The sequence below is a fragment of the Gopherus flavomarginatus genome, chromosome 18, assembly GCF_025201925.1.
Source record: "Gopherus flavomarginatus isolate rGopFla2 chromosome 18, rGopFla2.mat.asm, whole genome shotgun sequence".
NCBI lineage: Eukaryota > Metazoa > Chordata > Testudines > Testudinidae > Gopherus > Gopherus flavomarginatus.
In genome coordinates, this window is record NC_066634.1 from 7841877 (window position 1) to 7857336 (window position 15460).

At 53.3% G+C, this 15460-nt stretch overlaps 2 protein-coding genes across 2 annotated transcripts; both read left to right on the forward strand.

Annotated features, from left to right (window-relative positions):
* Positions 1 to 218: 218 nt before the first annotated feature.
* On the forward strand, positions 219 to 14217 carry LOC127036608 (uncharacterized). The gene is made up of 7 exons (XM_050927665.1): positions 219 to 237; positions 3606 to 3686; positions 5469 to 5631; positions 9209 to 9247; positions 10047 to 10340; positions 12383 to 12427; positions 13048 to 14217. Exons 3-7 carry the CDS (start codon positions 5529 to 5531, stop codon positions 13236 to 13238), a joined length of 672 nt encoding a protein of 223 aa, XP_050783622.1. The 5' UTR covers positions 219 to 237; positions 3606 to 3686; positions 5469 to 5528; the 3' UTR covers positions 13239 to 14217.
* Positions 1848 to 5528, forward strand: LOC127036597 (uncharacterized). Its single transcript, XM_050927648.1, has 3 exons — positions 1848 to 2199; positions 3032 to 3849; positions 4742 to 5528. Exons 2-3 carry the CDS (start codon positions 3483 to 3485, stop codon positions 5080 to 5082), a joined length of 708 nt encoding a protein of 235 aa, XP_050783605.1. The 5' UTR covers positions 1848 to 2199; positions 3032 to 3482; the 3' UTR covers positions 5083 to 5528.
* Positions 14218 to 15460: the final 1243 nt, after the last annotated feature.

Consider the following 15460-nt stretch of genomic DNA (forward strand, 5'->3'; position numbering starts at 1 on the left):
TCCACTGATCTATCTAACAATCTCTCTCTTTAGTGCAGGCTCTGTGCACTCGACTCCTTCAAGTCTCTGTTAAAGCACTAGCACAGAGACATTTCTTTGAGGTGTGGAGCAGTTTCTCTGCTTCTTTCAGGATCTGTGTGAGTGAGGCAGCTGCAGGATCTGTGAAGAAGGAGGAACTCACTCTGCAGCTGGTCTTGCTTCACGTATCTGCCTTTGCAGCTCTGGCTGGGGGATGTGGTGAGTTCTCCTTCACATGCCGCTATGCACTGTTCATGATCCCATCATCAGCCTCCCCTTCACTCTCCCATAGTGAAGAGGTTCCCTGTTCCTGTGGTAAGTCCGGGTTGGGGTCATTCAAGTTAAAGTTCCAGAGCAATTTCTCTGTCACAAGAGAACTGACTCTCTTACACGGTGGCCTGATCCCAAGGCCAGGGAAGTCAGTGGAATCTTTCCATTGACACCAAGGGATTTTGGATCAGGTCCTTTCTGGGCAGAATTGTCAGAGCTACAAGCAGGGCCCGGCTGCCATCCAAGGGTGCCAGCAGCTCAGCCTGAACCACAGTCCCGAGGGTCACTCTGGGCTAGAGCTACCAAAATGTTATGATCTAAAAATAACTTTTTTTTTTAAGTGAGAGTTTTTGTCAAACGTTCATTTTTTCCAGTTTCCATTTTTCCAAAGGAAAAAATAAAAGTGTTTTTGAAGTTTTCTAAAAACAAAATTGGAAAATAAAAAAAATGAACACTTTCATTTTTAAAAACCTACTTTTTGAGAGATTTCAGATTTCCCCTCCCTCCCTTTTTTCCATTTTCCCAAAAGAAGGGGGGAAATTAGCAAAACAAATATTTTGCACAAAAGGTTTTGAAACAATTATTATTTTTTTTAAATTGCAACAAATATTTATCCTTTTTCACTCTGTCATCTTCTGGGAACTGCTTACAGCAGGGACTCTCAAAATGTGCTCCTCTGACCCTCGCCCAGACATCCCCTGTCCAGCTGCTCTGCAGAGCTGATTCCATCCCAGCACAATCCACTTATGCATCACTCTGCAAAAATACTATGCACAACAGCTCTGCCTTGTACTCCTGACACATTTCCCTTGAGGCTCTCAGCTGTTTGGCTTCCTGTAAAGGTGTTAATGTCTATTCACAAGACTTTTATTTCTTTCCCATATGTTTCTTTGGCCTTTTTCCCTGGTTCCCCAATTGCTTAGTCACAGTGATTTCAGCTACCCTGCTGCTCAGAGTTCACTTCTGGATGCTCTTTCCCAACTGCCTTGTGTTCTTCCCCATCTGGCAGTGCCCTGGTGCCCGTCTCTCAGCAGGAACAGCAGACTCCTCGGGAGCCCAGAATGGGAGAGGAGGTAGTCAGGGCAGGATGGGCAGAAGTGGCTGGAGCTGGGAATGGTGGATGTGGTAGGGGGAAACTAAGGACTTGGGGAAGTCAGTGCAGTCCGGTGGTAGGTGTCCTCTGTGGGGGGAGGAAATTCACCCCCATGCAGAGGGTCTTACATGAGGCCCAGACCCCATTTATATCCCACATAAGCCCAGAGGGTGAATTACCTCCTGGGGGAGCTGGGTCCTTCTCATCAGGGACTGGAGACCAGGGTGGAGGCAAAAGGTTCAGGCTCACCCAACATCTCAGGTCCCTCAGTCACACAGTGACCTTTCACCCGGGCCCAGCTCTGCCTTTAGCCAGGGGGCTGTTTCGATCCCCAGGCAGTGAGACGGGATGGGAGGGGTTTCTTCAGTGATATGTTTATACTCAAACATGCAAACCAGTTCTCAATCCTCCAGCCCTAAATAGAGATGCTGTGGCTGGAGCAGCGAAACTGGGGCGGCATGGGGCAGGAAACAGGGAGTGGTGATGAATATCAGACCTGAGTAGGGGACAGAGCAAGTCAGAGACAGGCTGCAGCATTTCTGCTCTCTGAGCCCTACAAAGCCCAGAAGGCCTGGGAGCAGGAAGCAGGGCTGACTGGAGCATCCAACCCTGAGGATCAGACAGCAGCAGATTGGAAGACAGAGTGAGAGACCTGGAACTTCCCTTCTGCTGAAATCAGACAGGGCACAGGGCGCAGGTGAGAGCAAGGAGTGACAGTGGATTGCCCCCTTCAGGAGCTAAAATCTCTGGGCTGTTTCCATCCCACTTGGTTCCCCCCACTGCCCCGATGATCCTGTCTCTGTGCCTTTTGCTTCCTGGTGAGTATGTGGGAATCCTGTGCTAATTTGTAGCAAGTTGGGGAGGAAACAGAACCAAGAGCAGCCCCTGGCCCAGACAGTTGGCAAATCATCTTTAGTAGGAGAGACATGGTAACCAGTAGAAATACTGAGAATGAGAGTTACTGGACAATATCCCCAGCTGGCGTATGGGTATTGGTCCACTGGAGTCAATTGGGGCACATCCACAGCTGGTGTAAATCAGTGTAGCTTCATTGGACTCAATACCTGTTTACATCAGCTGAGGATCTGGCCCTCTACAGCAGTGGTTCGCAGCCAGGGTATGCATACTTGTAGGGACACAGAAAGGTCTTCTGGGGGTACATCAACTAATCTAGATATTTGCCAAGTTTTATGATAGACTACATAAAAATCATGAATGAAGTCAGTACAAACTAAACTTTCATACCGACAATGACTTGTTTATTTTGCTCTACAGTAATTGTGTGGCTGTGACACATATGTATTTTTGTGTCTGATTTTGTAAGCAAATCGTTTTTAAGTGAGGTGAAACTTGGGGTATGCAAGACAAATCAGACTCCTGAAAGGGCAACTGTAGTCTGGAAAGGTTGAGAGCCACTGCTCTAGAGAGATGAAGGGAAAAGAAGTCCCAGCTCAGACAAGGTGTGTGTGCGCATGGAATCTGCTCTGTCCCAGATGTGACATCCTGTCTGGTTTGCTTCTTCAGCAAAACAGGAATCAATAATTTATTTTCCAAGTCTATTAAAGAGAGTTTTTTGTTCCTGAAGTGGGACTTAGAAAAGGGGGAGATTTTATCTCCAGCACTAACCATGCAGCACCTTTCTCTTCCCAGTAATGAATCCAAGCAGCCAGAATATCTGCTCAGCTCCCGGTAAGTCCGTCTGTCACCCTTCTATCTATTTTTTCCAAAGGGGTTTGTACTAATAGAAAAGGTTACCAGTTGCAGAAGATGATGATTATTATTACTACTACTACTGTGGCCCCTGAAGAGCTGACAATCTCAGATCTGACATTATCCTCCTGATGCCCAGCCGTGCTGAAATAAGATCCTGCTCCAGACACATTGTGCATACCCTGCAGCCCTTGTGTAGGCAGAAATAATGTACACTGCAATTAGACGCCTGTGGCTGGCCTATCACATGTAAACTGCCATATAGCCCAAGCCCTGGAAGCCCGAGTCAGCTGGCACAGCCCAGCAGCCACTTTTTAACTGCAGTGTAGAGATAAGACAGATCCTGAGCAGTTGCAAGCTGATTCCATGGCAATCGATTTCCTTTAGTAAAATGCTCCTGGGCTGCCCCCAAATGGGCATCACCAATGACCCCAGTGACAGTTCTCACCCATTGGCCTTCCCAGGTGTTGTCCTTGCCCCCATCCTCTACCTGAGCCAGAGGTCTGCTCAACAGGGGGACTCTGTGCAGCTCCAGTGCTCTGTGGTCTCCCAGGCCCCAGCCACCCGCATCGTCTACTGTAAGGACGGGGAGGAGGTTTTCTCCCAGGCAGGGTTGAAGGAGAAGGTCACCTACAGCTATGACCACACAGTGTCCATGGGCAGCTCTGGGAATTACTCCTGCGGGTACGAGATCAAGGAGAGCTACAAGCAAGTGAAAAGATCCCAGCTCAGCCCTGCCAAGCACCTCAGTGTTACTGGTAAGAGGGGTGAAGGGCAAAGTGAGTAAATCATCCAAACGCTGGCAGAAAGCCAATTCAGATGCAGGTAGATAGCTGAGTGACAGTGGTAATGATCAGAAGAATTAGGTTGCTTTGTCATAAAATTCTACTGTTACAATCCTCCATTTGCAAAGTAGACTTGACTGGGGTTTGCTGTGTGAAAACCCTCCCTTCTATTCCCAGCACAGCCTCAGGTGACTTTGTACAACTCTTCATTATCCATACAAGGGGTGAGTGACACCTGTCACCTATACCATAGCGGCATGAGCTAACGGCTGTGAAGTGTGCGAGGAGTTACTAACACTCAGCGGAAGAGCTCGACCTCGAGCACAGGGTGTCCTGGCTTGTAGCTGAATGCCACCTACAGGCTCCAGGACTTTGTGTGGGAAATGCATGGCATTTGGCTGGGCTGATTGAGCCACTCAGGGAGCTCCTTTGCGGAGGTTTCCATTCAGGGAACGGTCATGTCTCATTTGACTGATGCAGAGGGCTGGGCTCAGCCATCGCAGCTGCATTTCTCACACACTGAGTGTCACCTGGAGGCACTGACAGGGCCAGATTTTCCTCATTCTCATTGTACAGATCAGGTGAGCAGTAGTGGAGAGGAGTCAGAACCCAGAGCTCAGATGACCCTTAGGCCAGAGCCCTGGGGATCTGAGCCTGGCTCTGTTCTCACAGCTCTCCCCTCGCTGCATAGAGACTTTGGTCCAACCCAACCTCTAGGGTAACTTCTGCCAGCAGCACTTACACCAGAGGGAGACCCCAAGCAAGGTCTATGTGAGTGAGGCAGTTTTTGTCCATGAAGAGGGACCTTAGAATAGGGGGAGATTTTATCTCCAGCACTAACCACACATCTCCTTTCTGTTCCCAGTGCTGAGTCCCAGAAGCCAGGAGATATGCTCAGATCCAGGTCAGTCTGCCTGTGTGTGCTCAGACACACTCACTCCTCTATCTATCATGCCAGAGAGGTTTGTACTAGTAGAAAAGGCTTCCAGCTACAGAAGTATTATTAGTATTATTACCATGCCCCCAGGATGCCCCTCTCAGGGATCAGGGTCCAGTCGTGCCAGGTTCTGCACCCCCCTATGTGAAGCTCTGGACCTTGCCCACGAAGAGCTGACAGTCTCAGATCTGACATTATCCCCCCAGTACCCAGCTGTGCTGAAATACGAGCTTGCTCCAGAGACACTGCACACACCCCGCGGCTCCTGAGCAGGCAGAGTATGTCCACACTGCAGTTAGATGCCAGCGGCTGGCCTGTGACGTGTAAACAGCCCTGGAGCCTGAGCCCTACAAGCCTGACTCAGCTGGCCTGAGCCACAGAGAGTTTTTAACTACAGCATAGACATACCCTTAGCAACTGCTTCCATGACATCCAACTTCCTTTGGCAAACTGCCTCCTGGGATCCCCATGAAACAAGGGCCACGGAAGGCCCCATTGACCTCTTGACCCATTCCACTTCCCAGGTGCTCTCCCTGACCCCATCCTCTATCTGAGCCAGACGTCCGCCCAACAGGGAGACTCTGTGCTGCTCCAGTGCTCTGTGGTCTCCCAGGCCCCAGCCACCCGTGTTGTCTACTGTAAGGACGGGGAGGAGGTTTTCTTCCAGGCAGGGTTGAAGAAGAAGGTCATCTACAGCTATGACCACACAGTGTCCATGGGCAGCTCTGGGAATTACTCCTGCGGGTACGAGATCAAGGAGAGCGACAAGCAAGTGAACAGATCCCAGCTCAGCCCTGCGAAGCACCTCAGTGTTTCCGGTAAGAGTGGTGAACAGCAAAGTGAGTGAATCAGCCAATGCCCTGGCAGAAAGTGAATCCAGAGGCAGGTAGATAGCTGAGTGACAGGGGTAAGGAGCAGAATAATTGGGTTGTTATTCCTTAGTTGAAGACACAGCACCCACGTTGTTGGTGGGTCACACAAATGTTAGTGAGACAGCAGAAGGATGTTGGTTTCCAGGACCCCTAAGTTCTCTTCCTGGCTCTGGGAGCAAACTGTGGTTAGTATTAGAGGCAGCACAACCAAGGATATAAATTTGGCACATCCCCTCTTAAAGGTACCAAGACAAAGTAGACTTGACTGAGGTTTGCTGTGTGAAAACCCTCCCTTCTATTCCCAGCACAGCCTCAAGTGACCTTGTGCAACTCTTCATTATCTGTTGTGACAAAGTTCCTCCTTTATCTTGGTGGGTCCTGCGCTTATTGGCAGATTTTGCTTTCCTCAGTGATCTTCCTCACAGTTTGGGTCAACTTCTCCTGTGTCTGATCAGGAGTTGGGAGGTTTGGCAGGAACCCGGGCCCACCCTCTACTCCGGGTTCCAGCCCAGGGCCCTGTGGATTGCAGCTGTTTATAGTGCCTCCTGTAACAGTTGCATGACAGCTACAACTCCCTGGGCTACTTCCCCATGGCCTCCTCCAAACACCTTCTTTATCCTCACCACAGGGCCTTCCTCCTGGAGTCTGATAACACTTGTACTCCTTAGTCCTCCAGCAGCACAGCCTCTCACTCCCAGCTCCTCACATACATACATACATACATACATCCATGCCATGCCATGCCATGCTGTCACGGAGTCACTGGGTGATGCTCTGGAACTGCTCCCCACCACGGCAGGCAGGACTTTGGGGAGCCTCCTCTCCCTTGGAGCAGACTTGTTCACGGCAAGAAGCTCACAGGTCTTCACCTCCTGGGTCTCTCCTTGGAGCATTCAGCATCCTCTGCCCCTCCGTGCGCTTCCCACAGCGAGCCCACCCCAGCGGGGTCCTGGGGAAGCCACCGGGTTCTGCACCCCCACTTTGCAGTCAGACGTGACTCTCAGCCAGCCAGTAACACAGAGGTTTATTCGATGACAGGAACAGGGTCTAAAACAGAGCTTGTAGGTACAGAGAACTGGACCCCTCGGCTGGGTCCATTCTGGGGGTCAGTGAGCCAGACCCCCAGGTCTGCCCTCCACCCTTGACCCCAGCCAGCTCCAGACTAACAACCCCTCCCAGCCCCTCCTCTCTGCTCAGCTCCTTTCCCGGGCCAGGAGGTCACCTGATCCCTTTGTCTCCAACACCTTCAGCTGGCACCTTTGCAGAGGAGGGGCCCAGGCCATCAGTTGCTAGGAGACAGAGTGTCAGGCATTTAAGTGCACTGGCCCTTTGCTCTGCCAGATACTTAAGAACTGCCATGGGGACACTGAGGCACCAACACAGTATTCAGAGAAAACATTAAGAACATTCCTAGTTCGTCACACATGCAATGCCTCTCCCCACCCCCACCCCAACTGGAGTGAGCTCCTTTTTAAACCCAAGTGCCCTGATTAGCCTGCCTTGATTGGCTGCAGGTATTCTAATCAGTCTGTCTGCCTTAATTGGTTCTAGCAGGTTCCTGATTACTCTAGTGCAGCCCCTGCTCTGGTCACTCAGGGAACAAAAAACGACTCATCCAGTGACCAGTATATTTGCCCTCTACCAGACTCCTGTACCCCACTGGTCTGGGTCTGTCACACCATACAAGGGGTGAATGACACCTGTCACCTATACCATAGCAGCATGAACTAGCAGCTGTGAAGTGTGCGAGGAGTTACCAACACTTAGTGGAAGAGGTCAACCTCAAGCACAATGTGTCCTGGCTTGTAGCTGAGTGCCACCTACAGGCTCCAGGACTTTGTGTGGGGAATGCATGGCATTTGGCTGGGCTGATTGAGCCACTTAGGAAGCTCCTTTGAGGAGGTTTCCATTCGGGGAATGGTCATGTCCCATTTGACTGGTGTAGGGTGCTGGGCTCAGCCATCGCAGCCGTGTTTCTCACACACTGAGTGTCACCTGGAGGCACTGACAGGCCCGGACTCTCCTTGTCCCAATTGCACAGGCCAGGTGAGCAGCAGTGGAGAGGAGTCAGACCCCACAGCTCACAAAGATGGCTTTTGGGCCAGACATCTGGGGTCGTAGCCCAGCTCTGTCCCACCAGGTCTCTCCTTGCTGCTGTGACAAAGTTCCTCCTCTACCTTGGTGGGTCCTGCGCTTATTGGCAGATTTGCTGGCCTCACAAATTCACCCTGTGGATCAGAAAACAGCCCTGAGACCTTCTTCTCTGGTAGAAGCCACAGTCCAGGTCAATTCTTCCTGTGTCTGATCAGGAGCTGGGAGGTTTGGTGGGGAACCCGGGCCCACCCTCTACTCCAGGTTCCATCCCAGGGCCCTGTGGACTGCAGCTGTCTATAGTGCCTCCTGGTACAGTCATGCAACAGCTACAACTCTCCAGGGTCGCCCGGGGGGTGGGGGAAAGTGGGGCAATTTGCCCCAGGCCCTGGGCTCCACAAGGGCCCCAAAGAGAACGGCTGAGGATCCCATCTCCGGCCCCCTCCTGGAGCCTCAGCACATCAAGCAGCATCCCCAGACAGCGCTGCAGCCTAACTCCGGCGGGGCCCCTGAGCTCCGCCCCACTCAGAGCCCAGTGGTCATGGGGCGGGGCTGCGAGCTCCACACCAAGCAGAAGCTCAAAGTGAGTGAATCAGCCAATGCCCTGGCACAAAGTGAATCCAGAGGCAGATAGACAGCTGAGTGATAGGGGTGAGGAGCAGAATAATTGAGTTGTTATCCTCCATTTGCATCACCCCTTAGTTGAAGACACAGCACCCACGTTGTTGGTGAGTCACACAACTGTTAGTGAGACAGCAGAGTGATGTTAGTTCCCAGGACCCTTGGGTTCTCTTCCTGGCTCTGGGAGCAGACTGTGGTTAGAGGCAGCACAACCAAGCACATAAATCTGGCAAATTCCCTCTTACAGGTACCAAGACCAAGTAGACTTGACTAGGGCTTGCTGTGTGAAAACCCTCCCTTCTATTCCCAGCACAGCCTCAAGTGACCATGTGCAACTCTTCATTATCCATACAAGGGGTGAATGACACCTGTCACCTATACCATAGCGGCATGAGCTAACGGCTGTGAAGTGTGCGAGGAGTTACTAACACTCAGCAGAAGAGCTCAACCTCGAGCACAGGATGTCCTGGCTTGTAGCTGAATGCCACCTACAGGCTCCACGACTTTGTGTGGGAAATGCATGGCATTTGGCTGGGCTGATTGAGCCACTCAGGGAATACCTTTGGGGAGGTTTCCATTCGGGGAACAGTCATGTCCCATTTATCTGGTGTAGGGGCATGGGCTCAGCCATTGCACACACTGAGTGTCACCTGGAGGCACTGACAGTCCCAGATTCTCCTTATTGCCATTGCACAGGCCGACTCAAGCAAGGTCTGTGTGAGTGAGGCAGTTTTTGTCCCTGAAGAGAGACCTTAGAATAGGGAGAGTTTTTACCTCCAGCACTAACCACATATCTCCTTTCTGTTCCCAGCGCTGAGTCCCAGCAGCCAGGAGATCTGCTCAGCTCCCGGTGAGTCCATCTGTCTTTCTGTCTCCAGACACACTCACTCATCTATCTATCTATCTATCATGCCAGAGGGATTTGTACTAGTAGAAAAGGCTTCCAACTACAGAAGCTTATTATTGTTACTCAGGTATCAGAGGGGTAGCCGTGTTAATCTGGATCTGTAACTCACCAAAGAGTCCTGTTGCACCTTATAGACTAACAGAAGTTTTGGAGCATGAGCTTTCATGGGTGAATAGCCACTTCGTCGGATGACATGCATTTCGTGGTATTCACCCACGAAAGCTCATGCTCCAAAACTTCTGTTAGTCTATAAGTTGCCAAAGGACTCTTTGCTGCTATTATTATTACTATTATTACCATGCCCCCATGATGCCCCTTTCAGGGATCAGGGCTTCATCGTGCCAAGTGCTGCGCAACCCTATGTGAAGCTCTGGTTCCTGCTCCAAAAGGCTGACAGTCTCAGATCTGACATTATCCCCCCAGTACCCAGCTGTGCTGAAATACGAGCTTGCTCCAGAGACACTGCACACACCCCGCGGCTCCTGAGCAGGCAGAGTACGTCCACACTGCAGTTAGATGCCAGCGGCTGGCCTGTGACGTGTAAACAGCCCTGGAGCCTGAGCCCTACAAGCCCAACTCAGCTGGTATAGGCCAGCAGAGGGTTTTTAACTACAGCATAGACATACCCTTAGCAACTGCTTCCATGGCATCCAACTTCCTTTGGCAAACTGCCTCCTGGGATCCCCATGAAACAGGGGCCACGGAAGGTCCCATTGACCTCTTGACCCATTCCACTTCCCAGGTGTTCTCCCTGCCCCCATCCTCTATCTGAGCCAGACGTCTGCTCGACAGGGCGACTCCGTGCAGCTCAAGTGTTCTGTGGTCTCGCAGGCCCCAGCCACCCACGTCATCTTCTGTAAGGATGGGGAGGAGGTTTTCTCCCAGACAGGGTTGGAGAAGAATGTCTCCTACAGCTATGACCATGCGGTGTCCATGGGCAGCTCTGGCAATTACTCCTGCGGGTACGAGATCAAGGAGAGCAACAAGCGGGTGACCAGATCCAAGCTCAGCCCTGCCCAGCACCTCAGCATTACTGGTAAGAGAGGTGAGTGGCAAAGTGAGTAAATCATCCAATGCCTTGGAAGAAGGAGAATCCATAGGCAGATAGCTAAATGACTGGTGGTGAGCAGAAGATTTAGCTGAATGAGGTTGGGTTTACTTTAGAGGCATGAGCTCTTGGCTCTTACTAGGGTCTGTGACGAACACAGAGAAGTTAATAACACTTATTGGAAGATGTAGGCCTAGAGCACAGGATCTCATGGTTCATAGTCTGGGGCCATCCACAGACTCCAAGATGCCCTGTGGGGTGTCCATGCTCACACACACAACTTCTACACATGGGGAGATGGCTGCCAAATGCCGTATTGTGCATAACATTTGGGAAGTATCGCAGAGCCAGTCACTGATCTCCTTTGGGGAGGTTTCCATTTGGGGAACAGTCACGTCCCATTTGACTGGTGTAGGGGGCTGGGCTCAGCCATCGCAGTGGCGTTTCTCACACACTGAGTGTCACCTGGAGGCCCTGACAGACCCAGATTCTCCTTGTCCCCAGTGCACAGGCCAGGCGAGCAGCAGTGGAGAGGAGTCAGACCCCACAGCTCACGGAGACACTCTTGGGCCAGACCCCGGGGATCTGAGCCTGCCTCTGTCCCCCCAGTTCTCTCCTCTCTGCTTAGAGACTTTGGGCCAAACTCACCCCTGGGGTAACTCCTCTGCCTGCCGCACTTACACCAGGGGGAGACCCAGCTCTCTGCAGTGAAACCCGGCCTGCGCAGAGGGGCCAGCCCCAGGGCCAGGCAGCACTTAACTCCCCTGAACCCTCAGCACTGGGTGTGAGCAGGGCCTAGGCGTGGTGCTGCCCCAGGCACAGGGACATCTGTGAATGTTTCCCGTGCACACAGCCTATCACACAACCCGCTCTGCCCACCAGGCGAGCCCCAGGCTGTCTGCAGGGTGCAGGGGTCTCCCGCACATTCAGATCCCTGAGGGTGCTCCACAGACAAGAATGTTTGATTGGAGGGGCAGGGAAATCCTAGGTAAGGTTGCCAACTTTCTACTTGCACAAAACAGAACACCCTTGCCCCACACTCTGCCCCGCCCCTTCTCTGAGGCTCCGCCCCCTCTCACATCATCCTCTCCTCCCGCCATTGCTCACTCTCCCCACCCTCACTCACTTGCTCATTTTCACTGGGCTGGCTCAGGGGGTTGGGGTGTGGGAGGGGGTGAGGGCTCCGGTGGGAAGCTCTGGGGTGGGGCTGTGGATGAGGGGTTTGGGGTGCAGGAGGGTGCTCTGGGATGGGATCAATGGGTTCAGGGGGCAGGAGGGGGATCAGGGCTGGGGCAGGGGCATGGAGAGCAGGAGGGGATGCAGGCTCCATGTGACGCCTACCTCAGGCAGCTCCTGGAAGCAGCAACATGTCTCCCCTCTGGCTCCTATGTGGAGGTGCTTGGGGTGGGGGCAGTGCATGGAGCCCCCTGGCTGCCCCTTCATGTAGGAGCCTGCTGCTGATTCTGGGAGCTACCCAGAGTCACGGCAGGCAGGGAGCCTGCCTTAGCCCCCCCAGTGCTGCCAACCAGGTTTTTAACAGCTCCATCAGCACTGCTGATCAGAGCCCCTAGTGTCCCTTTTCAACCAGGTGTTTTGGTCAGAAATTGGACACCTCGCAACTCTCATCCTGGCTCACGGCTTCCTGGGGCATTTTCACCCCCACGGAGCTTCAACCTCAGTGAAAGGTCTCAGGGATCAATGAAATTATAGTTTGTTAAATGAACAGTGACGTCCTCACTGAGTCTGCAGTGGGGAAACTCAGTGTGAAACTCAGAGCAAGAGAGAGAGTCCAGGGACCAGCTCCTCAGCTGGTGTAACCTGGCAGAGCCCTATGGACTCCAAAAAAGAGACACCAATTTACTGGGGATCTGGCCCAGTGACTCCAGTAGAGTGAAGCTGATTTACACCCACCAGGGATCTGACCCCAGTGGCTGGTAGAACTGCTCTGTCTGTCCCTGGGAGGCGCATCCCTGCGGAGGCTGCAGGCGTCTCTCCCACACGGTGCGATTCTCTTTGATCTTGTCCCACAGGCAGCGTGAGCAATAGAAGAGGAGGGGAGGAGCCGACCCGTACAGGTACCGGACTATTGCTCTGTCACACCCTGATTATCACAGCCCAGCTCTGTGCCCCCAGCTCTGACCTCAGGGCATAAAGTCTGAGCCAAACTCATACCAGGGCAGGTAACTCCTCGTCCTGCAGCGCAGTCACCCCTGATGGACTGGGCTCTGCCTGTGCAATTCCCCCAGAACAGAGGAGCAGCACATTCCACAGCATTGCTTACGTCCCATTTCCACCTGCTCCTCAGGACACAGCTCATGCCAAGGCCTCATGCTGCCCCTGTGCCCCCGTAGTAAACTGCCAGCCACACTGGAAGGGGCAATAGAGTCTGGACTGCTGCATCTGTCGCTGGCTCTTGTGAGGCCTTTGCACAGAGTCCCAGTGCAGCCTGAGCAAACCTGGGCCATTCCCTGCTCCTCCAACCCCTCAGGGCTGTGTTGGCGCAAAAGGAGAAGCCTTCTCAACAGCTTCCATCGGTTAGGCCTCCTGTAGGGGGAACGTGCCCCCCTGCAGCATGATCCCCCCTTAGAGCTAGGAGTCCGGGAGCTAAGACAGCTGTTCTGTGTCTAGTGGTGGCATTGCAGTCCCACATGCGGCTTTACAGACAGCTATCACCACGTCTCTTTCCATGTTGCAGAGCCAGTCATGTCTCTCGTCATCTGGGCTGCTCGCTGTGTCCTGGTCCTGCTCCTCTTGCTCTCTGCACCTATCATCACTTTCATGCTGGAGAGACGGGGCCTGCCTCATCTCACAGGGCTGGAGAAGACTCATCGGGGTAGCATCAGCATCATGGAGGGTAAAGGGGCTGGGAGTGGAGTAACCATGTAAACAAGCTGTTAGTAGGGGGCTGAAGGTTCTGGGGAGATACCAATGCTCAGCTCTGAGCAGGTTGTTGGGGAGACACCATTGGTCAGTGCTGCACACTAGGCTCCTGCAGTAACAGTCTTTGCCCAGGTAACTCCTCCAGCATCCTTCAGAAGCAGAAGAATCCCTCCTTCGAGAAAAGCTGTTTGATTAGGGGGAAAGGATGGGCTCATGGTTAAGCCCCTAGGATGGGACTTCTGGGAGATTGAGGTTTAAGTCTCAGTTGTGCTACAGCATCCTTGAGCATGTCACTTCATCGCCTTGGGGCTCAGCTCCCCATCTGTGAAACAGGGACAATAATTCTGCCTTCTCTAAGGGGAAAATTTCCAAAGCCCCTATAGGATTTAGGAGCACAAGTCTGTGACTGTGCTTTGTGCTCCTAAATCCCTCGAGTGCTTTTGAAAATCTCCTCCTTACATTGCACACCCAGCAGTTATTGAAACTGGGTGTAGCGGTTTTGGATATGCTCAAGCTCCCTGTAGCTCAACTCATAAACTCCACTGAAAACAAGTAGTCAGGGCAGCTACTTTACAAAAAAGACCTGTGACCTGCCTGGGCTGAGAGAAACGCAGCCACAGGAACAAAAAGCAAGTTGTTTTCATAGATTCATAGATTCTAGGACTGAAAGGGACCTCGAGAGGTCATTGAGTCCAGTCATCTGCCCTCATGGCAGGACCAAATACTGTCTAGACCGGGGTCGGCAACCTTTCAGAAGTTGTGTGCCGAGTCTTCATTTATACACTCTAATTTAAGGTTTTGCATGCTGGTAATACATTTTAATGTTTTTAGAAGGTCCCTCTCTACAAGTCTATGTATTGTATAACTAAACTAGTGTTGTATTGTAAAATAAACAAGGTTTTCAAAATGTTTAAGAAGCTTCATTTAAAATTAAATTAAAATGTTGATCTTACGCTGCCGGCCCGCTCAGCCCACTGCTGGTCTGGGGTTCTGTTCACCTAGCCTGGCAGTGAGCTGAGCGAGGCCTGAGGCCGCGACCCCAGCTGGGAAGGGTCCGGCAGCCAGATCCCCAGACCGGCAGCAGGCTGTGTGGGGGCGGCAGCCAGAACCCCAGACCAGCAGTGGGGTATGCGGGGTGGCAGCCAGGGCCCCAGACTGGCAGCAGGCTGTGCGGGGGTGGCAGATGGGACCCCAGACCGGCAGTGGGGTGTGCCGGGGCCAGAGGCCGGGACCCCAGACCAGCAGTGGGGTGTGCCGGGGCCAGAGGCCGGGACCCCAGACTGGCAGTGGACTGAGTGGCTCAGCCCACTGCCGCTCAGGGGTTCCATCCACTGGCTCCTGCCAGCCGGGATCCCGGCTGCTGGCACCTCTCACCCCGCTGCCGGTCTGGGGTCCCGGCCCTGCCCACATACAGTGGATACCTACCTTCTCCCTGGTTCTGGCCCATTCTCTTCCTCTCTCTGCACTGAGCTGAGAGTTGGAGTGCACTGAGCACAGGGCTGGGGGTGAAGGGTCTGGCCAGGAGCTAGAATGAGGGAGGGGGCTCAGGGTTGGGGCAGGAGGTTTGGGTGTGGGGGCATTTACCAGGGCAGCTCCCATTGGGTGTGAGGGGTGCAGGTGGGAATGTGAGGGGAGGTGCAGGAGCTCCTGTTTGGTGCTTAGGGTGGGGGTGCCAGAGTCAGGGCTTGGGTCATGGGGGGCTGAAGGAGTCAGAGGGCTGGGAGGTACAGGGCTCAGGACAGGGGCCTGGGGTGTGTGTAGGGGTGCAGGGCTCAGAGCAGAGGGCTGTGGAGTGGGGGGGGTCAAGGCTCAGGGCAGAGGGCTGGGTGACTGCCCCCTCAGAACCCCAACCCCCCTGCTCCTTGTCCCCTGACTACCCGCTCCTGGGACCCCTGTCCCTAACTACCCCCCAGGACCCTATCCCCTATCTAAGCCTCCCTGCTCCTTGTCCCAGACTGCTCCCCTAGGATCCTACCCCCTACCTGCCCCCTGACTTCCCTGACCATTATCCACACCCCGCCCCATGACAGGACCCCCAGAACTCCCGACCCATACAATCCTCCCTGCCCGCCCCAACCCCTCTCCACACCCCTGCCTCCTAACAGCCCCTCCCAGAACTCCCGACTCATCCAACCCCCCCAGCTCCTTGTCCCCTAAGCCACCCTCTCCAGAGACCCCTCCAACCTAACCGCCCCCCCAGGACCCTCCTTGCTCCCTGTCCCCTGACT

Coding starts and splice junctions, on each gene's coding strand:
- LOC127036597 (XM_050927648.1), top strand. CDS start 3,483: ATGCTCCTGGGCTGCCCCCAAATGGGCATCACCAATGACCCCAGTGAC. Junction 3,850..4,741: donor CAAGCACCTCAGTGTTACTG/GTAAGAGGGGTG, acceptor TTCTGTTCCCAG/TGCTGAGTCCCAGAAGCCAG.
- LOC127036608 (XM_050927665.1), top strand. CDS start 5,529: ATGGGCAGCTCTGGGAATTACTCCTGCGGGTACGAGATCAAGGAGAGC. Junction 5,632..9,208: donor GAAGCACCTCAGTGTTTCCG/GTAAGAGTGGTG, acceptor TTCTGTTCCCAG/CGCTGAGTCCCAGCAGCCAG. Junction 12,428..13,047: donor GGAGGAGCCGACCCGTACAG/GTACCGGACTAT, acceptor TCCATGTTGCAG/AGCCAGTCATGTCTCTCGTC.